Source organism: Papilio machaon, chromosome 6 (assembly GCF_912999745.1).
Source record: "Papilio machaon chromosome 6, ilPapMach1.1, whole genome shotgun sequence".
NCBI classification, from domain to species: Eukaryota; Metazoa; Arthropoda; class Insecta; order Lepidoptera; family Papilionidae; genus Papilio; species Papilio machaon.
The window spans coordinates 2,400,385-2,424,510 of NC_059991.1; the positions used below are offsets into that span (position 1 = coordinate 2,400,385).

The 24,126-nt window shown below is 32.0% G+C and overlaps 1 protein-coding gene and 1 long non-coding RNA gene across 2 annotated transcripts; one reads left to right on the plus strand and one right to left on the minus strand.

Annotated features, from left to right (window-relative positions):
- Nucleotides 1–5,390: 5,390 nt before the first annotated feature.
- LOC123721101 lies at nucleotides 5,391–6,001 on the plus strand. The gene is made up of 3 exons (XR_006756145.1): nucleotides 5,391–5,426; nucleotides 5,724–5,800; nucleotides 5,874–6,001. It is a non-coding gene; the product is annotated as an uncharacterized LOC123721101 (long non-coding RNA).
- Nucleotides 6,002–19,412: 13,411 nt separating this feature from the next.
- Nucleotides 19,413–24,126, minus strand: LOC123721083. Its single transcript, XM_045678391.1, has 3 exons — nucleotides 24,055–24,126; nucleotides 21,597–23,590; nucleotides 19,413–19,457 (listed from the first exon to the last, which is right to left on the minus strand). The coding sequence occupies exons 2-3, from the start codon at nucleotides 23,481–23,483 to the stop codon at nucleotides 19,413–19,415; spliced, it is 1,932 nt and encodes a 643-aa protein (XP_045534347.1). The 5' UTR covers nucleotides 23,484–23,590; nucleotides 24,055–24,126.

Consider the following 24,126-nt stretch of genomic DNA (forward strand, 5'->3'; position numbering starts at 1 on the left):
TACTGTTCAAATCGATTTTTTAATCCACACAGGATTTTAGAACTAACGTGAAATGTTTTAAAGTTTATTTTGATAAATTCAACAAAATGAACATATTAAAATAATAGCCAAGTAAATTTACTGCAATCATTGATTTCATAGTAATCTTTTGCAGTATTTATAACGTCATGTCAACATCTAACACACATATTGTACTTTTAAAGTTATTTTAAAATGCAATAAGAATTAATTAAAGATGAAATGTTTCATTTATAATCTCGGAAAAAATTAAAAAAACATATAAAGATGTAAGATTATTTATTCCTCTGCTAAATAGGTCTTTAAATGTAAAGTCTTTAATTAGGCCTAAAAACTTTCCATTAAAGGCTGCAATCAATAAGCTTGATGCATTTTTATCCTCTCATACAAAGTAGCATTGATTATTGGGTTCGGTCATAAAAGTTATGACATTATTATTTCTTCACAATTGTTGTTATAAAATGTAAACAAAAACAAGCAGCTTAATACAAGTTACCATCAGAAAAATACGCTATGAACCGTTGCACAAATAGTTGCTGTACACAATATCTACAAGTAATGGTTTAAAATAATACACAACTAAATTAACTGTACCGTTTATGGCCTCAAGCCCTCGTAACGGTGGAACAGTCGCTGGCAACATGCTTACAAAATTCTATATATTCTACTATTAAAGTTGTATTTTCTACAAAAAAGGGATCATTTTTTTTCTGTCAGCAACCACGAATTGTAATTCAATTAACAAGATTTGAAGACACACAGGTGAAAATAAATAAAAGCTTGTAAAAAAACAGCGATATCAACGAGGTTTAGGCTAAGCGACATCTGCGCCCGGCCACCTCAAGCCCGGTGAAGCTGCGAATCCCTCTTCAAGTCAGTGACTACTCAGACAGAAAAAAAAGCTATGTTAATAAGAAAATCACGAATAAATCATGAATGTTTTATATTTTTCATTACTTACATAGTAATAGGTTACATTAAATAACTCACAAACATGGAATCCTAAAGCTGGTAAACAAGATACTGGTTGTGTATGAAATTATCTAAAAAAAAAACGTTATTAATAGCTATTGTGTTCTTCCAGACTATGCTCTACATCTATGCCAAATTTCATGAAGATCCGTTGAGCCGTTCTGTAGATACCTTCAAACAAACATCCATCCATCCATCTAAACATTCGCATTTATAATATTATTAAAATAAGTAAGATAGGAATTGTCCAAATTTTAAATATTAAAGAATAAGCTCTAAAACTCTAGCCATAAACACATGTTCTTATTGAAATACAAATTCAATTTTGAACTTAACACAAACGATAAAGAATGTATTTTACAACGTCGTAAAGTTTGTCGATAAAGCCTTGATACAACTGCGGCTTAATAAGCCTTTGTTTACGAGCTTCTGAAGCTTACAATATTCAAGGAGAATTACCTAAATTGGAAGCTTTCGTATCGCACCTTCTGTGCGTACATTGGCTCTAATGAACATATAGCAAAAGCTGAATAAGATAGCTCTATTTTAGTAGACTGTTCTTTCCTCAGTCATCTCATAGTCCATAGTCATCCTAGGATTTATCCCACTCACGTGGGGTCGGCGCACAAGGTTTTATAAACCTTGAGTTTTTGGCTTAATTTTTTACCGCGGGCTCTTGTCTTCGATTAACCCTACTTGAGAAAAATATATTCAAATTAACTATTCATTGTTTACATAAATAAAAAACTAATTGAATACTTCAAAAATACTGATAAAAATACGCCAACAGTAAATATGAGCAATTAAACTTCTTCCCTTAGTATTAATATTAATAAAACTTAGAAGGAAAGCTGTCTAGAAAATTCTGATTATACAATTTTTTCATAAATTTCCCTTTCCTATAAAGCATAATGCATTTACTAAGCATTACAAATTAGTCATTCATTATCTTAATAAGACAACTTATGTAAATAACTAGCAACCAACGTCGTTCAATCTTACTAATCTTACGTCTTACTAATATTATAAATGCGAATGTTTTGTTGGTTAATGGATGGATGTTTGTTTGAGGGTATCTCCGGAACGACACAACTGATCTTAATGAAATTTTGCACAGATGTAGAACATAGTGTAAAAGAACACATAGGATACTTAATAAGTTTTTTAAATTCCGCTCGGACGGAGTCGCGGGCGACAGCTAGTATATTATAAATGCAAAAGTATAGATGTAAGGACAGATGTTTATTAGAAGGGATCACCAGAACGGCTCAACTCGATAAAATTTGGCACAGGTGTTGAAAATATTCTGGAAGAACCCATAGGCTACTAATTAAGTTGTTTTTTAATCCCGCACGGACGGAGTCACGGACGACAGAATGTTAAATTATACATTTTAAATTAACTACGTGCGTTACGGTTGCTTACATAGAAAGTGAGAGTTGTAAACCGTAAGCAATCATTTATACTTTTATTTTTATAACTATTTCATATTCAACTTTAATTATGGTAATAGAGATTTCACTTTCATTGTATATATTTATTCCAGAAACTTGATTTACACTTACATATAAAAAAAACCCCGGTAAATTAAAAATTAATGTTGATTTAAAAATATCATAGGAAGTAAGAACAAAATACACATAAGTCAAAAAAACTTGAGAGGTGCCAAGGGACACCCGGATGGAACGAAGTTCCTTTCAATTAATTAGTGAAGGAACCAATGATTATTCTATGAATAAAAAACTTAAGTCTTCACAAGAAGTACATTTTATTTCTATGAATTTTCGTTATATATTGTCACGTCGTTGCCATGGTGAAGTAGCGCTCATTCGTCTGTAGCAAAAAGTGTCGTGACAACTTTTCGTAAGAATTTTTTCCGTCTAGCCCCCTTTCACAACGCGCGATAAGGAACTTCGTTCCAATACTCTCTTTCTCTCTCTCTGCCTAGCTAGTATCTCACACGGTGGTAGGGTCGGCTTTCCTTCGCTCGACCTCGTCATCTTCATCTGAGACTTAGCACTCACTCATATCTATTAGCATTACATCTTGTCATCTAATTTTGGGTCATAACAAACATAAGACAAATACTTACTTAAGTTATTAATTAAATTCGCTTCTTAGTATATTTCTAACAAAAATGTGCTGTCGTGCTTTATAACAGTATGTAAGAATAACTTTATAATTGAGTGGCAAATAAAAAACGCTAATTAAAAATAAACATGAAAATATATATGTAGTTGTTAGCTTGTAAACACACACATGCACACACTAAAGGCAACATTTTTAAGTTATACCAGAGTAAAATATTATGTATTGAACTATAAATCATGTATACGAGTACAGAATAATTGTGGACTTAAAACAACGAATTATTAAAAACAACAGTTTAAAAATAATTGTATATTATTTTTATTTATCGAATACTTATAAAAAAGTAAAAAAATTATAATAGTAAAATAGTACATGATTATACATTTTTTCCAATAAGCGGGAAATTGAAATGCCGTGGAGAAATGGAAATAAAGCACTAAAACTAGTTTCCACTTCATAAAATTCTACGCTACAATTTTATCCAATAGCTCTAGATTTAAATTCTTAAATTTTTATTAGAAAATTTAGTATATTAATAATTTTAAATCACGTTTGCTTTCATAATTTCAGTCCATTCACTAAGTTGATACTAAAATTTTGTTACTCTTAGAATTTTTAAATTACGCTTTTAACGAAAAAATATCATTCAATTGTCTTAAGTGCCACCTCTTCAAACTTTAGCTAGAGAAGCCTACACAGATTAATAAAAAGTAGGACCTCTAGAGTGACTATTAGTCGATTAACCATTGATAATTACTTTCTCGTTGTATTCAACTCAGTAAATTTAAACATTTTCGATCTCGATGTGGTTAACAAAACGTTTCCATTCAAAAATCTCTCGTGAAATATGTAGTTGACAACAGTCAAAATATTTGTGAATTGATAAATGTATTTGTGAATACAGATTGGTTTGAGTCCCCTGATGTTAAATGAGAGTCGATATAAACGTGCCCACTGACTCTAATATATTCTCGTATCAATTTTAATTGAATACTAACTTTTACCGGCGGTATCTTACATTATTGTCGTAGTTTAATCTTTCAACAATCAATTTTTCAATTTCCGTCAATCTTTTTGAATCACAGTCGTCATTATTGCCTCCCAAACTACATCAATTCTTGATCTTTAATCTGTGGAAAGTCGGCACAAACATGTTTCGAACACCTCCATCAGATATCATATCTCAGTTCTATTATTATCATAGCTTCTTCAGATTTCCTTTACCCTTGTAGCCACATTTATTCACAATAATTTCTTGTTCAAAGTCGTAATGTCTTAATTTTATTTTTAAACTGAATTTAAAAGAAAATAGAATTTGAAATAAAATTTATAGTAGTTTTAACGTGGAAATATATTTGAAAGTTGGTATTTCGGAACAGGGCACACAAGTTAAGATTGTTCTAAGTTGGAAAACAAAGATTTAGGAGGGATTCCGTAAAGTTGTTAGCTTTTCTGAAAACCAACAAAGTTTATTTGGATTTAATGTTTTTTTTTTTTCGCCTCAACGAAACTTTTTACAAGCGTCTGCATTTTCTCTTCTTTCAAATTAACAATCCTAATTGAATTGATGTGAGAAACTTCGATAAAAGTCGGTGAAAAGTTAAAGTGAGCGTTTGTTAGGTTTAAGTAATTATTGATAAGCAATTCAATATTTAAAATTGTATAAACAAGATAATCTAAAGAATTCTAATATTTTCAATGTAATATTAAGACATTATAATAGCAACACTGAATAAATTATGTTGAGGGTAGGATTGAGGAGGTGGGAGAAAAAAATATAAAAGATGCCCGTTCGGCATAAAAGTCAGAAAGATGACATAATGTTGTCTGAAACATGTTGACTTTTAGAGCTCAGCAAAATGTTGTCTTTTCGATAACTTTTTGTCGATGTCATTTTAAAGCAATCTCAATGATAACTAAATGATGACTTCGAGATCATATTTTTTTGTTAATAAAACTTTAAAAAAATTTCAGATTTATTGAATTTCCTTAATAATCATTTTTAAAAAACAATTCTAGTTACTTTTTCAAAAATAAATTTGGTGTTCAATTCAAAAATAATTCGAAATTGAAATATACGAAAAATTGAATTGTTAGTACTTTTCGCGACAACAGCGGCCATTTTGTTCTATACGGACCTCTCACTCATCCATTAAAGAGTGATTGTTGACAAGCGTGAACTGCATCGTAATTCGTTCGGCATTGCTAAGTGGTTTTATTCAATTATTACAACATAAACGTAATATTTTTGACTTAACATACTGGTTGAAACTATAATTAATAGTATTTGTGATTCTTATTATTCAGTTAGTTATCAAGAATTTAATTGCCGAACAAATAAACTTGTAAGTATGAATATAGGTTATAAACACATTTTTTTATATTTTATAACTAATTAAATTATTTAAAATTGTTGTAAGACGATGCTCGTCGCTATTTTAATTAAATGCAGTTTAAATATTTTACTTTTTAAAATATTTCTAACTTTAAACATTTGTATACAATTTTGTTCATTTAATTCATACATTCATACATAATAAAAAAAAACTTATCAGCATCGTCTTTGTAAAAGTGTCTGATAAAATTTAGAATGCGCTAAAATTTAATGAATATTTTCAATTTCTAATTTGATATTTTTTTAGGATTCAACACAAGATGTAAAAGTAAGAAACTAAAAGTAGAAAGAGGATAATATCGTCAAGTTCTTCTGATAATGAAGGTATGTAACAAATAAAGTTGTTCAATTATATATAATTACTTTGTTCCTTATTAATAAAACACTTTATTTTCAGATAGCGGAATAAATAATATACCAATGCCACCTGCCACGTACGTGAGCCAAAAGGATCAGCAACCACCACCAACATTTAAAACTCCTATATCATTACTTGAGCCGTAAAAGTATTTATAATTTTAATAATAAGATTATTTATATTGGTATGTCATATCGTTATTATTCATTGTGTTATCAAATAAACAATAATTAAACCTATTTACCATGTCGATTTTAATTTTACACTAGCCTCTTAATTTTAACATAAAAACGTTAATCTTTCTGATATCTTTTTAATGATCTCTAAAAGATGGCGCTAGATGGCTCATAAGAGAGCTTTATGTTAACTTTATGTTAACTTTATGTTGATTTTTTGGTTATCATTTCTGATATCAGATCTTGAATAATGTTAACATTAAGAGAACTTTATGCTATCTTCTTGCCGAACGGGTGATGTTTAGTCGAATCGGGGCCTTTTGACTCCGAAAATTGTGCAGACTAAGAATATTACTGTGTGTGAATCGTGTCCAGTGGAATAAATTGAATCTCCCATCTATCTGAAGTATTTTATTTATACGTTCGAAAACAAAAATCAAATACTAACTGCGGTGACTGATAATTTTAGGTTTGTCAATTACTAAAACGAATTTGTCTATTTATAAAAATCATACTTTAAAACTCCGTAGATAGATCAAATTGAAATATTGAGAACACAAAAACATTTCTACATGGTATTAAAATGGCCGTCAGCTAAGAAGCTTGTGGAAACTTGGTAAGCATCTTAGTTCCCGCTTTGAACTGGTGCTGTCTATCAACAATCTTATTTCCTCAACAAATTTAATATACTACCTTTGTAAAAGACGGAACTCAGTTTGCTTTCGTTATAATATTCATCTGAAAATGCACTAGGTTTTAATTTAATCATCGTGCCTTTTCTATCATTACTTGAACTCCTATGGGTAATAGCGCATCGGAACAATTAAGCAAATGTAAAAAAAACGTTAATTGTTTACCTGTTCTCGACGCGTTGAAACAGATAATTTCAATAGTTCACTTATTTAAATTAACCATTTATAGATAAAATAATCACTATTTAATAAAATTAAATCAAAATTGGTAATATAGGGTGAATAGACTGGGTAAAGTTTAAAAGGGTTATTAGAGTTAATCTAAACAAAATTGTAATGATAGGTCAGTGTGGTCAGCCCTTGTTATTATGTTTCAGGGGAAATTGTGTTTTAATTGCTTTTTGTATGACTCTTTTTTACAAGCTAGTAACGTAGTTTTAGTTTTAATTTTATAAACTATTTATATGTTTTTTTTCTGTTATGGGGCATTCCTGAAACAGTATGATATAGTTTGTTTTAATAACCAACAAAAGCATGAATAATAAAGAAGTAAAGTCACGTAATTGTCAATTAAAATAACTAGTGAAGATGTAAAGACGTCTAGACATAGGCTACAGTTAATATCAAAGTGTACAGAGTGAATCGCTTTCCATGAAATTGAACAAGCATAATAACTGTTGGAGACCTCCTTTGAATGTTAATCTGCTCATTTTGTTTTGGCACGAGCCAGTCCGCTTCTATGCATTTGTCACTACGTTAAACAATGAAACTGTGGGTTTCTGAGTTTAAAATCTCCGTTTAAAACATATTGCTATTTCTGTGTTTTAAAAGATAATGACAGGGATGACGATATGTTTTATACAGAGATTTTGGTCTTAGAAACCTACGGTAAGGTTTACTATCGAATCATAAGTTTATGTACTTTATTGTTATTTGTATTTTTATTATAAACTAGCTTTTACCCGTGACTCCGTCCGCGCGGAATAAAAAATAGAAAACGGGGTAAAAATTATCCTATGTCTTTTTCCTGGTTCTAAGCTACCTGCCCACCAATTTTCAGTCAAATCGATTCAGCCGTTCTTGAGTTATAAATAGTGTCACTAACACGTAACACTTTCTTTTATATATATAGATAACAATAAGGATGACAATTCGTATGTCAGTAATAGTTACAAGTTATGTTTTCCATTATACACTAAATATTTTATTGTAAAAGTCCATATTATACTACAAAATGGGACTTTCTTAAAAAGTTTTATTTCAGCGAATGATTTTGATTGATAAACGTTTCATTACATATTTCCAGTAATACAATGAAATATGTGTTTGTTTTCCTTCAAAATTGAATAGAGGGGGTCGACGTAAAGCGACGTGGAAATGAAGCTAATGTAGCGTGGAATGTTCACGATTTACGAGTGTCGCATCAGTTGTAATAAATTGACAAATATATTAAGACCGGCAGCGACGTCCGGATTATTTTAATCAACGAAATATATTAGTACTAAGATGTAATAAAGCATTTACTGTTATTATATACATCTAGTTATTACATGAAAAACAAATTAATATTAGGATTGTAAAGCTTAAATTCCCAAATCCTAATGTTTTATCTTTAGATTACAGAACAATATTATTCTTGGTAATATTTCTTTGGCAAAGAATCTTGGCAAGTTTGTGTCAGTTAACAAAAAATGTGCCAATTTTGATAGCCAGATCTTAAAGCATTATAAAGACCTTTTCGTGTCTAATATATTTACCCAAGTTAGGTTTGATTTTAGACTTATTATGTGTCTTGATGTACATCGTATGTAGCAACTTTAATATCTACAATACTGGTAGGAATCTGTACGTCGTTTGTGTAGCGAGTTAGAATCGTGTAATTATCACAACCGGCTGGACGCTCGCTACGTCGTTACGGCGCCTGCGGCCATATTCAGACAGTGTATTGACACCATTATGTTAGATTCACCCGTAGACAGAACACTGAAGCAGAGCAGAAGACAATGCAGTACTGCTATTGTTTGAACGCATAACGCGGCGAGACAGGAGAGAACAGTTTTGTTGTTGTGAACTGTACCTGTTGTTACTGTCTATATATGTGCTCTGTGTGAAACTAACATTACTGGAACTGCGGTGAAATTGGGACAGTGTGTAGGCACCATTATTGCACTTTGTGCATATGCCGTCCTTTCTTATTTGTCTAGAGCTTTTGGACTATTAATTTAGATTGCCGTAAAACGACAATTAATTGTTTAAGTATGGTTAACTTTAAGTATTTTGGTAGATTAATTGATACTTAATTTTATTTAATACTATTTGGTTTTATTTTTATAATCTTGAAAAGCGACTTATTTTTCATAACATACTCTTTATCATCATTCATCAACCTATCATTACTATAATAATATCTTCATATGTAGATAAATTAATGTATTTCTTAAAGTGATCTTGTTATAATTGCTTAATTTTCTTGCTACAGGTTTAATTATAAACTATCGTATTATAACCTAAATATGTCGTCAGAGTGAGCATAGCAATTACTGCTATTAAGTGACTTTATCAGTGGCGGCCCACAACGAGGAAACTCATAAACCATTCAAGCGACATTAACTGCACATTTCGTACATTTCACTGCATACGTTCCTCTTTTCTTACGATCTGGGACCGAAACTAGAACATTATTTATCAAGACAGGAAGGAATATGTACTAGATACTATAATATATATGAATAAACTAGCTGTTGCCCGCGACTCCGTCTGCGCAGAATTAAAAAACTTAACTAGTTGCTTACGTGTCCTTCCAGCCTCTGTTTTACATCTACACCAAATTTCAGCGAGATCAGATGAGCCGTTTTGGAGACACTTCTAACAAACTTCCATCCATATATCAATACATTCGCATTTATAATATTATTAAGATATAACAAATTCAAATTTTAGCATGTAAATAACTACTATATGAAAACACAGTATTGTAACATATATAACATAATATTATAATAAGAAACTATTAAACCGATTTGAAAAATTCTTTCACCGTGTGTGTGTGTCAAATTTTTTTTTTAAATTTATTAAGGCATTGTTACAAAATTGTTACACCAGTGTTTAATGCTTTTATAATTCATAACGATCGTTCAGGACATTCAAATAGCCGATACCGGTCGTACTAGCAACGAATAAATCCTTACAAACCAAATGATTAGCAACCATACATACAAAAAACATCGAAATATTTTTTTTTATCTGAAACTATAGAGTTTATTCACAGAAAGTTACCACCGTTCAGACTCTATAATTCACAGGAAATACGTTAGCGTGGAAGTTAGTACGTAAATCTTGTTCCCTGACGAAACAGCCAGCGGGAATATTTGTTAACTTCCTCGCTCCTCTTCCCTCGTATTATAACAAATTTATTGCATACACTATAAATATGTTTATAACAAACTAAAAAAACAAAAAGCAATAAAACCTATCTGAGATTGCTTAAGTTAACGTTAGTGCCGAAACAAAACACATAATGGTCTCCATATTTGTTTTTCTATTAACTGATTGGGTAGTTCTTTTCCTTATCAAAAATCTCTACTATGTTTTAGGCCAGGCGAACTTTAAGACGACATAGGAAAGGACGAATAAATTAGTTTAATAATTTCTAAGGACAAATGAATTTATATTTCTTCTCACATAACATGTTTATTAATATATCCTGCAATAAAAGTCAGTTAGGCGCCCGCATCCCGCATATTACAGGAACTGACCTAAAAAGATGATTGTTCACCTTTGCTAAATACATATCCTAACTTCTTCTGCGTGCTCATCTTGAAGTGCTTTCACCGATATGTCGACGAGCTGCCTCCATATCGCTCTGTTCTCGGCGTAATCTCATATCCTAACATTGTAAGTACTAAAATGTAACCTGAACTATATTGCACAGAACAACAAAATTAAACTAACATTCGATTTCACTTTATTTCTATTTATTTAAATCGGATATGGTACAGCAACTTGTCACCATAAGGCCCTTCGTACACATGTCGATGAAAATCTTCGAAACCCAGCGATTTTAGTCGCTAAGCGTCTTACGCAATAAACTGTCATAGAGGTTCGTACACGTCGTCGTTCGCGTCGACGACTTTTGTGTCTGTCATCGCCACAAACAGTCGCTCGCAACCTGTTTGTCACGATCGTCGTGAGAAAAGTTGCTGCTATTTTCAAGACCGCGAAGCAAGTCTATATAGTTCCACATGTAGTTGCAATACCTGTACTAAACGAATAGACGACTTGCGTCTACGATTCAACATTGTATGTAAGAAGCGCGCGCAACGCGAATCTCGCGACGTAACCATACAATATTAGTTTCGACGTTTACGTTGCCTTGTGTACGAATTGCGTAAGCCTTAAATTTACCACGTTTATATAACTACGGCAAGTTACAAATGGATACGAAATAATAGTCGTTGACTGTTCTCTGTACACCGTTCAATAGTAAAGTTAGGAATTTGACTCTACACTCATTTTCTCAATGGCCGCTATAAAAAGTAATTTGTTGAATGTATCAGGGCGTTGCAACGATTTTAGCAGGAAATTGCTACTGTACGGAATTCCGGTAGCTATAGAGTAGAAGGATTATTACTTTCTAACAGTATTTAAAATATTGTTACATTCCACTATTGAATGTGTTCCATCATTTCTAACAAAATTTTACCGTCACTATTTGTACACGGCCTAATCTAGTATCAATATTTTCGAATATAGGCAATATAAATTAGATACAAAAAAACTTGTGAGGTGTCAAGGGACACCCGGATGGAACGAACTTCCTTTCAATTAATTAGTGAAGGAACCAATGTTTATTCTATGAATAAAAAACTTAAGTCACAAGAAGTACATTTGATTTCTATGAATTTTCGTTATATATTGTCACGTCGTTGCCATGGTGATATAGCAAAAAGTGTCGTGACAACTTTTCGTAAGAATTTTTTCCGTCTAGCCCCCTTTCACAACGCGCGATAAGGAACTTCGTTCCAAAAATTTTTATAAATTACAATTTTTTTTTCAATTCAGTGTCTCACGACTTACGTATAAAGTGAACTTGCAGGACGAGAGAGTGACATCGAACGTCTTAATAGGATTTTATAAAAAAAAAACCATCATTAATTCTGTCAAACGATTTAATTAAAAAAATATATTAATTTCTCTCAATAGTCTGGTCATAATTACCAAATTACCAGCTCAAAAACGGACATCAACAACTATTTTTACTTTTAAATTATAAAGCTAATGCATTCTCGACGTTATTTCTGTTATAAATCATAATTCAAATAAAACCTTCCCGAATCATCTTTGCTAAGTCATTGTACTTAATTATTTAATAGAATTAAATAATGAAAACCCGAATAAAATAAGTCTTAAAAATATAGAAGTACTTTAAATCTATACATTTATTTATAAAACGTACTTTAAAGTAGAATCTAGATGAACTCTAAGTTATCTGGAGTAATGGTATAACTTGATACAGCTTTACTTTGAACCAACGTAATAGAGAATATTTAAGCTGCTTACTTAACTTTCGTTGAGGGGGAATGATATGAAACAAGTTTAAGCTTAGTGCCAGGGTTGAATTTACAGCAAGTTTCTTTTGATCGTACAGAACTTTAAAGTAATAAATTTGTAATAAATACATAGTGCACAAAATAAGACTGTCGCAAAAATTATAAGCGCCTGTTAAAATTTTATAGCAATAGTTAGAGAATGAAATTCAACCTTATTAATATTACTTCGAACAGATCGTCTTATTTCTCATAAACAACTAAAAAGTACGAAAAGAATATATAATACTACTTTCTGGGTGAACTGAATTTGAGAAAAATTAAACGTAAACCAAACTATAGGAACATTTACTTAGTAATGACAATAGAAGATTTCTTTTAGATCGAATAGATTTGAACGTTGCACATAATGGATATGTTTGATCGTTTCTTTTATTATTTCTTAGTATAGAAACCGTTTGAAGCATTTATTTTTCTCCTTAAGTTTTCCTAGAAAGTAAAAAACATTCATTCCGAGTAAAAGGATGTTTGAAGCAGAAAATACATTTATCACAAGTAAACCAAGTTGAAAGGAGGTCTGATTTCAAAGGGTAAAAAAATGGAACACATTACATGCTTTATTTTTATCGGAAATTTCTTAAAGTGATCATAATAAAGCTCGATTTTCTTAATCCTTTAAAATTTAAATTAGTGATGATTTAAAAATATAGAATAGATTTGTAAACCATAAAAATAGAATTAACATGAAAGCATTATACGTATTACAAAAAAAAAAATTGTCAACATAACAGAAAAATATTTAAATTTAAAAAAATTTGCATTGCAAATTTGAAAAGTTGGGAAATATAAAATTTCGTGAATTGTTTTAGAGAGATAAACTGAAGGAGACTCGTAATCATGAATATGAAAATTTTGTTACATCTGTGAGTTAAAAGTTTTTAATAAACTTTTATTTCCAACGAATATAAACGCAAAAACATTTTATCCAGATGATTTTGCGTTATTTGATGACGTTTACAAAATAACAATATATCAATTTCTAGTATACTCAACTAACGTCGGAAAACCACCAAAACCGTAGAGTTATGGGCAAAATTTTTCTTATCTAACCTAAGGTCTGCAATAAACATTTGTTGTACTTTTTCCTCTTCGCCAACATTTTGGAAAAATCTTTTGTGTTACAAAATATTTCGATTGTTTTTTATAATTAATTATTTTTTCCCGTTTCAAGTTAAATTGTAAATTCTATTTCTATTGTCTCTTTACAATATTTTTTTCAAAAAAAAACATATCAAAAAAAATGACAAAAAATCTTTGTTTTGTCATTTTTTTTGACTACTATAGTAAAATATTAATAACTAGCTTTTACCCGCGACTCCGTCCGCGCGGAATAAAAAATAGAAAACGGGGTAAAAATTATTCTATGTCCGTTTCCTGGTTCTAAGCTACCTGCCCACCAATTTTCAGTCAAATCGATTCAGCCGTTCTTGAGTTATAAATAGTGTAACTAACACGACTTTCTTTTATATATATATAGATTGTTGGCCGTTTGCTCGTTATGGTATAAAAAAATCTTACTAGTTAAATAATGATATAATTACATATAAAAAGGTATTTGATATGCTTTTAATAATTATGTGAAATTAACGCTTTTTTTATATACACTCACTCCGCAATAATTCTGTTGAATGCGTCCTCTACAAATTAACCCTCTCTGTTTGTGTAGAATTAACCGCTCTGAATACTAACTCTGCTATTATTTGATACGAGCAATTTGCAAGATTTCACTTATAACTTGAAAAGCCTCTTTCTCATACTCAAAATACAAGAACAATTCGGTTAAAAATAATTACCCCGTTAGCATTTTGTTAGTCTGAGGGAGATTTATAAAACATCCTCACTTTTAAATTTATTTGTAAAGAAATTATTATACCCTAGCTTTTACCCGCGACTCCGTCCGCGCGGAATAAAAAATAGAAAACGGGATAAAAATTATCCTATGTCCTTTTCCTGGTTCTAAGCTACCTGCCCACCAATTTTCAGTCAAATCGATTGAGCCGTTCTTGAGTTATAAATGGTGTAACTAACACAACTTTCTTTTATATATATAGATATAGATAAAGATTAAGGTAAATTATTTTTCCATATAATAATTACTACAATGAAACCAAAAGTAATTAGTTTAACTAGTTTAATTAGTAATTAGTTTATGTAGTAACCAAAACAAAAGCTTTAAATCTTTTAGTATAATTGTAATTATTTATTATTTAGATCGCATTACTGTCCAATTTCCCAACAGACAGTAACCCTTATCTGACGAAATTAAACTAAATGCCACATCGTATTGTCCGGGCGTCCCAAATGTCGAATTAATCCGGAGACCTAGGTTTCAAAGGAAATTAGTGCGGTCACCGAATGGAAAAGTCCTCTGTATGCCGCACTGGTGAGATTTACGTTTAAAATGGATTTACATCGTAATTTAGAATTGTTAGGTAACTTTCAGCGGATAAATAAATATGGTGGAATTAGCAACTATTGTGGTTACAGACTGTTGACAATATCTTTTGTTCGAGATTTCCATTGACGACATAGTTGTATTAAAACAACTCGTTATCTCTCTCATGCTTCTTAATTCCCTTTAAAATAACGTTTTGAATTGGCGTTTCGGCAACTTTTTATTTCTATAATTATACCACAATTTATGAGCAAAAAATGATATATTATATTAAATTTTGCATGATTAAGTTAAAAGAAATTGATTAATTACCTCACCATCTCATTTGTTTGCGCGATATTAATTCGAAGTTCCTTGCAATCTTCATTCAAGCGGAAAGTTGAACGCCTCAGGGATGTAAGTCTGACAATGCTCGCTCCAGCGTCAGCACTTGTAGTTGCAAAGTTTAAGAACATCCTCACAAAGAATATGAAAACAATATTGTTGCGAAGTACATGCATTTGATAACAGATTTAAAGTTGTTGTTTAATTATCACATAAACGTTGTATTTTATGCCCACTTAAAAAAATATTGACATTTCTTTTATTGATATGCTGATCAAAACTTAAATTGCGGAACAACGACGTATATTATGTATTCGAACTTAATAATAAACTTAATTTAATATTGGTGTGACGCGGCTTAAATTGATTTCCCTAAACAAACTTATCTAATTGAAGTAAATGTTACAAAGCGTTATGTGTGTACCGATATTAATTTATGCGTTAGGACCTTCGTACACAAGGCAACATAAATTTTCTAAACCTGGCGATTTTAGTCGCTAATCGACTTACGCAAATGTCATGGAGGTTTCTACACAGGCACGGATCCCCAAAACCAGTCGCTCGCAACATGTTTGTTAAGATCGTCGTGAGAAGTCACTGCAATTTTCAACATGTAGTCGCCATGCCTATATTGATCGAATACACGATTCAACGTTGTGTGTACAGAGCGCGCCCAACACGATTCTCGAGGCGCAACCATACAATATTAGTTACGACGATTTACTTTGCCATTATGTACGAAAGGCCTAAGATTTTAGTGACGACTAATTTATAGATTTTAATTAAGACATGAATACAAAATCAATTGTTTGCTAAACTAATAACAAAACAGCAAACTAATCTTTGCCAAAACGCGTTATTGGTTATTCTCGTTTTGCTCTACTCATGATGTATGTTTTGCGCTGAATTACGTTTTTCAATGATTTATGTAATAGTTATCGATATCTGTAAACAGTTTAACAGGGGTTCTTAAGTAAATGTAATTATTTTTTGCATTTTTTGGTACCCACTCTTGGGGAAAAAAATGTGTGAGAGAAAAGATAAAAATGCAGCAACAGTCTTTGAACAAGATAGTATACTAAACTAAACAGGAGATAGTAAAAGCAGGTGATGGAATAGAGATAGGGCACTATAGACAGGTACTTATACTATGCAGCTTTCAATTTACCAAATACCTTTTTTTATCGGGAGGGGGGGGAATCTTCGAAAGAAACCCTGCCTTCCGTGGGAAGTTGAGGTTATGTGTGGTTTGACCCACTAAAACCCCCTCGGTGACTAGCCGAGAGCGCAATTGAAGGTTCCTGGTTCTCCGAGGAACGCACCGGAACCCTCAGTACTTTACTACACAGTACAGGACTCTGCCCGTTGCTAAGTGTTACGACATAAGACCACGATATGTTGCAGTCTTCCCGGGTCCATTTTGGACCCCCACCTTAAAATATATTAAATACCAACGAGAAATGTATGTATTATTTTCTTTGTTTAATTTTTTTTACTTGATAAAGGTTGACACAAAAATTTGCTAAGCCCTTAAGGAATTTCAGATTTAATTTGGAAAGTTTTGTGGGAGTACAATGTAACATGAGTAAAGTTTGGGTTTCATTAAAGACGTAATAAAAGTAAAACAGAGCGAAAACTTCTGTCGGCGCGAGTTGGAATTGTAATGTATGTTCTCAACATTTGGAGGTCTCGTTATATTCATAACTTCGTGAGACACGCGAGACGATTTTATACTGTTAAAAATTATTTAAAATAGTAACATTTCCAGAGCTTGACTTAATTAATCTTTGCAGAGTTTAGTAAATACTAAGGAAAGGATGGAAGGGAAGTGATTAGGCGGGTATGTAACGTGAGAGAATATCCTTTTTCTGTATATCCTTTCCTGCTTTTTTTTGTGACTGAGTAGTCACTGTTTGCTTTGAAGAGGCATTTACAGTTTCACCGGGCTTGAGATGGCCGGGCGCAGATGGCGCTTAGCCTAAACCTCGTTTGATCCTTTCCTGCGTCCTCTTACGAGTTTTTATACACAGAAATTATCGTGGTATTTCAGTGATTTAAACGGCCGCTCTTTTATAAAAATTAAATGTTATAACCACATTTGCAACGATACTAATCAATATGTCAATACCATGTTTAATTAATAACGCTTACAGTGATTAGTGAGTGTGTAGAGGATGCTCAAACGGCCGTGAAAAGGACGCAATGGATATACAAGTAGCGAATCGTGACAAGCTTAATTGATCGTTCTATTAGCAATCGGGACCACATTGCGTTAAAGGGACGGTATCTAATTCGACATCAATACATAAACGTAGTCCTTTTCCAATTTGATGACAAAATAAAAAGCGTTTAAAAGCCTATGTATAATAAGGTACAGCTAGTATTGTTTTTTTTTTTTCAGGTTTTCTAAAGTGGTCCAAAGATTGTGACTGTAGTCAAATTCACTGGAATTGAGAAATAATATCTACACGTTTCACTGGCTGACAATGTCATTTATTGTCTATGTATTTTACTGTAGAAAGTTTTTTTTTAATTATGATACAAACATGTCTATTTGTAATAATCCTTTTAAAAGTGTTTTATTTTAGATAGGTTTGTTACAATTTTTTTATTATATTTCATATTTTTTCTACCGTAATAAAGATTAGAAGTGAACTCAATGTTGTGTAATCATCGGTTTTATTCAAAAACATATTGTTATGCTATTCATTGTCCTTGTAAAAACAGAAATAAAAATATCAAACTCACAGATATAAAATATCGTAAAATTTTATCAAAGAGGATTTTCTTTCAAGTGTCCTCAACTATTGAAGTGTTGCGCGGAAGCCTACATTGAAAACCTACTTGATACGCCTTCAACTTTATTCCTGTTAAAGGAAATTGTTATTATACGAAAGATTTTTTTTTACAATTATGTTATATTTACAATAATTGGTGGCGACGTAGTTACCAACGCATGTTACACGTGCCGTCTTTGAACTCGCATCGCAACACGTTTAACAGTTCAAGTAATTAGCGTCGGTTCAATGTTTATCCTGTGCCGCCACAGCGGGCCGCTAAAGGGCGGGTTTCTTTGTAAATCCTTTGTCAACCTACACCGAAAGACGCGGCGTTGTTTTAACTTGAGCCCGCTAAAGAACGGTGCGGCACAGGGTTACGTTTGCTGGAGCCGCGGCGAACTAGTATAAATAGCTATTGTTACTTATCAAATGGTCCAATCATTTGGGAGCAATAAAGGCGTTAGTATCTCCGATCAAGAAGAACTTTCATTTATACAGTCCACTACAATAATATTAACAAATATTATAGAAGTTTTTTTGTATATTATTAGTGGGAAACGAGGAAGCGGCCACCTGAATTCGTCGAAATGGCAAAGCAACCGCTGCCCGTAGACATCCGCAATTACAGATGCGTAGCCTACCTTTAACTGACGGAGAAAGAGACGCACGGAAAAATAATATTTTAAGAGAGCATTTCCCTTCCCATCTTTTCCTTATACGAAAAGAATGGGAAGGGAAAGAGGACTAAAACTAAACCCGCACTAAACTACGGAACGCACATTCATCAAACAAAACGCGGATTTACTTCTACTTCACGCTTGTCTTCTGTAAGGTTGTGGTATTTTACCGAGCGAGCTGGCCCATTCGAGCAACAAATGTTGTTATTGCTAGTATCTACCACTGTTATTAAGTATGTTCAGCCAAATTACAAAAAATACCTAATGGTACGTATATAAAGTTTTCTGAAAACTACTTTGCGTGCGCCCAAGTCTATTCAAGAACACGAAACTACAAATAAACTTAAGATTTTATTTTTTATGTGTGGTAACATCGTTATTGAGAAAAATCAAAACTCGTGAACAAAGTATAGTAGATTCGTAGCCATCTTTTGAAACCGGGTCACGTGTGGATTTGATGAATAGAACTCTCTCGATTGTGATGTGACAAGAATTTAAAGCACCGTATTTTTCTTACGATTGACATATTCTATATTATAATATACAGCAATATAAAATTATTATTTTAGTATTCATTCAAATAAAGGCTTCAACGATCGTCCCCAAAGAAGTTTGTTAGAAACACTCACGAAGTAGACAATCAAGCAGAGTGGACTCGAAATTCATCTTGTTACGAGAAGTACTTAGATAATATTCCTTCAAGATTTTTATACGCATTTATTTCTATTATTTAAAAAGAATTTAAATATATTACATTAAGAAAAGTATCTTTTAGAGTTTCCTCAGGATATTTCAAAGACTAAAAACTAGTAAATATGAGGCACACAACAAAAATAAATAAATATTACATATTCAATGAAGATAAATGATTAAGTTGGACACGTTAAACAGCACCGGCAACGTATTGCGTATGCGATTATCCAAATACCTAGGCAGATTCAGATGTAGCTAATGATGGTTTGTAGGCCGTCACCTGTATGTAATTCTATTTGTGTTAAAGGCGCCAGTTACAATGTCCTCTCTGTGTTCTGCGCAGCCGCTTTCAATGACCGTAAGTCATCTCTTATGTCAGTTTCCATTGCCTAAACACATGCCGGCATTCCGTTTAAAAAAGGGAATATCTTTCTAGTTACAGTTCCGTAGTGTCTGTTTCTGAAGTAACTTACATGACCTTAAAGTAGCCTATTTAAGGCCAAAAAGTGCAAACCTTAATCTCAAATGTGTAAAGTCTACTAATTCCTTATAAAGTATGCGTTCCTCTGCTTTCTGCAACCAGAGACTTTTATACATAAATGAAGACGCCAACTGGCATGGTCAATTCGCCATGCCTTATATATTAAGAGACTTATAGAATAAGTCGGCTAACAAAACTTACCTATAGTCTCAGAAAAACAAGTGATTGTCCAAAACATGACCCAACTCCATACTCCATTTAAAGTTTATTGTTAGTACAGCTATAGTCTCCGAAAAACGAGTTTGTCCAAAAATTACCCAACTTCATTTAAAGTTTATTATTAGTACAGATTCAGGTAAACTCATAGATCGTTACGTGTTAAATAATCTATGTTGCAATATCAGCCCAATTAATCGATGTTACATGTATTATGTTATCTAATTTAGGTACTCAAGATTTATGATTCTCTTAAAAATAACCTAATGAAATCAATGAGCTAAGGAGGGACTACTTTTTGAAAAGAATTAAATTTTCTTCAGGTTCCGCTTTGCCTTTGTGCCAAATACATTCTTTGTCTCTCAGATTATTAGTAAATAAACCTAATTTTAAATTATAAATAAATAAAAAAGACGTCCACCGTATGCAATCCACGTTTGAACAAAAACTTTATTTGCATTAGATAAGTTATAGAAAACAGAGAGTAAAAAAACAATATTAAGTATAAACATAAAACCTGTCAAAAGAACATTGAAAAATGCTATACAAAATATAAGTAAACGCGTTTTCAGATTTCACTTAAATTTCAACTATATCCCTATCAAACAACTATAAAATAATATGAATCAATTACCAATAGATATTTAAAAGAAAATTCTAGATAAACAACTAATTTAAATTAAACTCAAATGAAGTTTATAAAAATTAAGTTTAATTTTTATATATAAAACAAACTCAATTATAATTAAAATTGTTTGTGGATTGCAAAACAGTGTAAGACAAAACATACGTATCGTAAAAGTTCTTGCAACTAATATTAATTGTACGATAAAAATGGAAATAATTTGGAATTTTAATCACAAACCCTTCTAGTGTTAATAGTTCGGTAAATATTACTAATTCTGTCTTAAATTGTATCAAACTCCTAATATAAAAACACTTCTTTAATTCATGAAATTTGTATTAACATTGAACTAAGAAATAAATTTAATATGAAATCTAATTATATCAAAAAAATGTGGTATTAAACGGACAACGTATCGCGAGATACTTTTACGATAAGTAAGAATAAATAAACTTGAAATTTAGTAAATAAACATTAAACAAATATATATATTAATAATTAATAAAGGTCAAAATGAAAATACCTAAAATATTCATAGCTGTTTCAAAAATAAAGTTTTTCGTTTGTTTTACTGTTACTTTTAGATCAGAGTCGAAGCGTTGTTCTATTTGACAAAATTTGCTCGCAATGCTATTGATCTGTATTATAAAACAGAAGTAAAGCTGTAGACAAAACTGATAAAGCCTGTTAACTATATATAAGTTAAGAGGCTCCTCTATTTGAAAAAACGGCGAGCACACCGTCCGAAAAAATGACTTTGGCTTCGGTGAACAAACTGAACAGCTAGTTTCAACACAAGTATTTTTTTTTAGCAACACAGGGTTAATATCTTTATCGATGTATTTCCTAACGAAGTCTTTAGCTATTTGATTATGTTTATTTCTTTTGAATATATTTTTAAGTGTATATGCCTGTAAAACTCTGCATTGATATTTAATGTTTTTTTCATAACAACAATTATTTACAATATTTTCTTGTGAAAACGCTTTCGTACAATTATCAGAATAATTAACACATACAGTTGAACTTTTCTCGTAATTGGGGCAGGCAGGTTTGGATCTCCACCTCCGAGGTTTCGTTTTAACACTATAACTTACTGAGCAGCAAGTCGGTTTCAAGCAGCTAGATTTAGGTTTACGTTTCCCAGGTTTTATACAATAACATACTGAACAAGAGGTCGGGTTAAAACTTGGGGCGGCTGGTTTGGGCGGTTTGGGTTTACTCTTCTGGGGATTTTTTTTTATGCAGTAACATACTGAACAACACATCGGTTTAGTTGTAGTGGCAACAGATTTAAACTTATGTGCTTTACATAACGGTGGCTCACATTTAGTGAAGGACCCTTTGTTCTTGCAGCTTTTTTTATTGCATTTTGTCGGCCGTCGTTCTTTCGTTCTATTTTTATAAAATTCTATGTGGAAACTAAAATTAGAACCAATTCGAACGACTTGGCATTTCGGTGGTTTTGCTGGACAGGTCTCATGTTTTTTAGCTGTACAACACCTCTTCTCACATTTTTCTTTTGCTGGACACTCGTGTTTATGTTTCCCTGGACACGTTCCACATTTTTCTCCAGGACACTTTCCTTTTTTGTGTTTCTTCATTTTTGTTGGTACGCACGTATATTGATTTTCTTCGAGAGTATTACAGGATTGTGAGCGACATTTCGGTTTGGTGTTATTTTTTCGGCATTTATAAACAGCTGTAGGACACGCTGGGCGCGATTTATCAAGATATGTATCAAGTCTAAAGGTTTCGCTTTTCGGTGGACTACAATTTGGATTCCTCTCATCTTTGAACATCTTAACACACACAATCGCACTTGTATTATCTTTTTTATTATCTTCGACATTCAATTTTATACAACTCGCATTTTTCTTAGCGTTTTTTCCTTTTGCGTTTTGTTTTACATCTTTCTTTGCCACTTTTTTGGTTTGAGTTTTTTTATTACATTTACATACATCGCATTTCTTTAAAATAGCTTTTCTTGGACACTGTTTCCCACATATTTTTTCTGTACTATTTATAATTGAATTCAAAGAGCGAGTACTCATGCAAGGCTTCGGTTTCAATTTGGCTTTAACTTTAGCACAACAACCTCCTTTTGGAAAAGGATCGGTATGCGTTCCTTTTTTAAACAGAGATATTTTAGCTTGAGATGCCTTCCTGCAGGTGATCTCCTTTTGACATCCAATATTTTTGCTACTCTTCACTTGGACGAGTGGTTTTTCATCACAAAGTTTTTTCTTGATACAACATCTTGCAATATATGGCATTTTTAAATCATTACCTTTCGTACAATCTAGCTTCGTACAGCTTTTCACAAAATTACGACATTCTTTGGGCAAACTATTTAACAGGTCTTTTTCAAGGGGAAAACATTTCATTATGTCCTTAGTATCACAGGAGCTTTTACCTTTAGCGCTACGACTATCGTCGTCAATACTTTCTATTGCTTGAACTTGCACGCACGTAGTTCTATTACAACATTTTTTGACCACTCGCTTTATAAATACATTTGTCTGTTTGCGTGGCTTTTCGGGAGTGACCTCCGCGCACGGCTCCTGTGACCGAACGGACCTCTCTCGTGAGCAAGGCCGTGTGCATGATGTTTTTTCATTGCAACAAGTTTGTTTACGATCCTTTATGGGTAGCATGGCAGAGCCTTTGTCTACATTGTTAATAAACTGGACTATAGCTTTAATTTTTTGAGCTTCACATGGTGACAGATTCTTCACACATTTACCATTAATACTAGTCAGACTTTCACAAACTTGATTCCTAGTGTCATCGTACACGGCTCTGGACTTTAATAATTTCTGAAGCAATTTTATTTCTTTGGGTTGCAAAACTGGACTGCACACATTGTAAATTTTAAACTGTTGAGGATAAATGGTTTTGATTTGTGTATTACTGTCCAGCTTACGTGGGCAAAACGAAATACTTTTTCTAGGACAAATAAAAGTATCAGAAGGCGGTTTCATGTTACTATAGCCTTTTTTTTGATTCTTTAAGCATTACCAAAAATCAGAATCCTTTACAACGCACGGTTGTAAAAAGTGCACCAGTTTAAGTTTTAAAATTGAAATATCTGAAAAAGAAGAGTTGGATTATAAAAAAGTTTAATTTGTTAATTTATTAAGCCATACAATAAAGAAAAGACTACAAAAATTACGATGGGTGTGTAACATTCTAAACAGCGTGCAAAATTTCTAAAACCCAAGACTAGAAAATCCTAGACAATATAGTGACTAACATTTATCACATCTGCTTATTTTTATCATCAACTAGCTTTTTCCCGCGACTCCGTCCGCGCGAAATAAAAAAATAATAATAGAAAACGGGGTAAATATTATCCTATGTCCTATTCCTGGTTCTAAGCTACCTGCCCACCAATTTTCAGTCAAATCGATTCAGCCGTTCTTGAGTTATAAATGGTGTAACTAACACGACTTTCTTTTATATATATAGATTATGACATGCACATCTTCTCTGTAATAATTTTAGACATTTCTTTCACATCCAATAAATGGAATATATATATATTGTACTCACTGTTTCTCAACTTTATTACTTTTCACATAATACATGACTCTCTAAAATACACTTTTATCCGTGTAGAAAAAT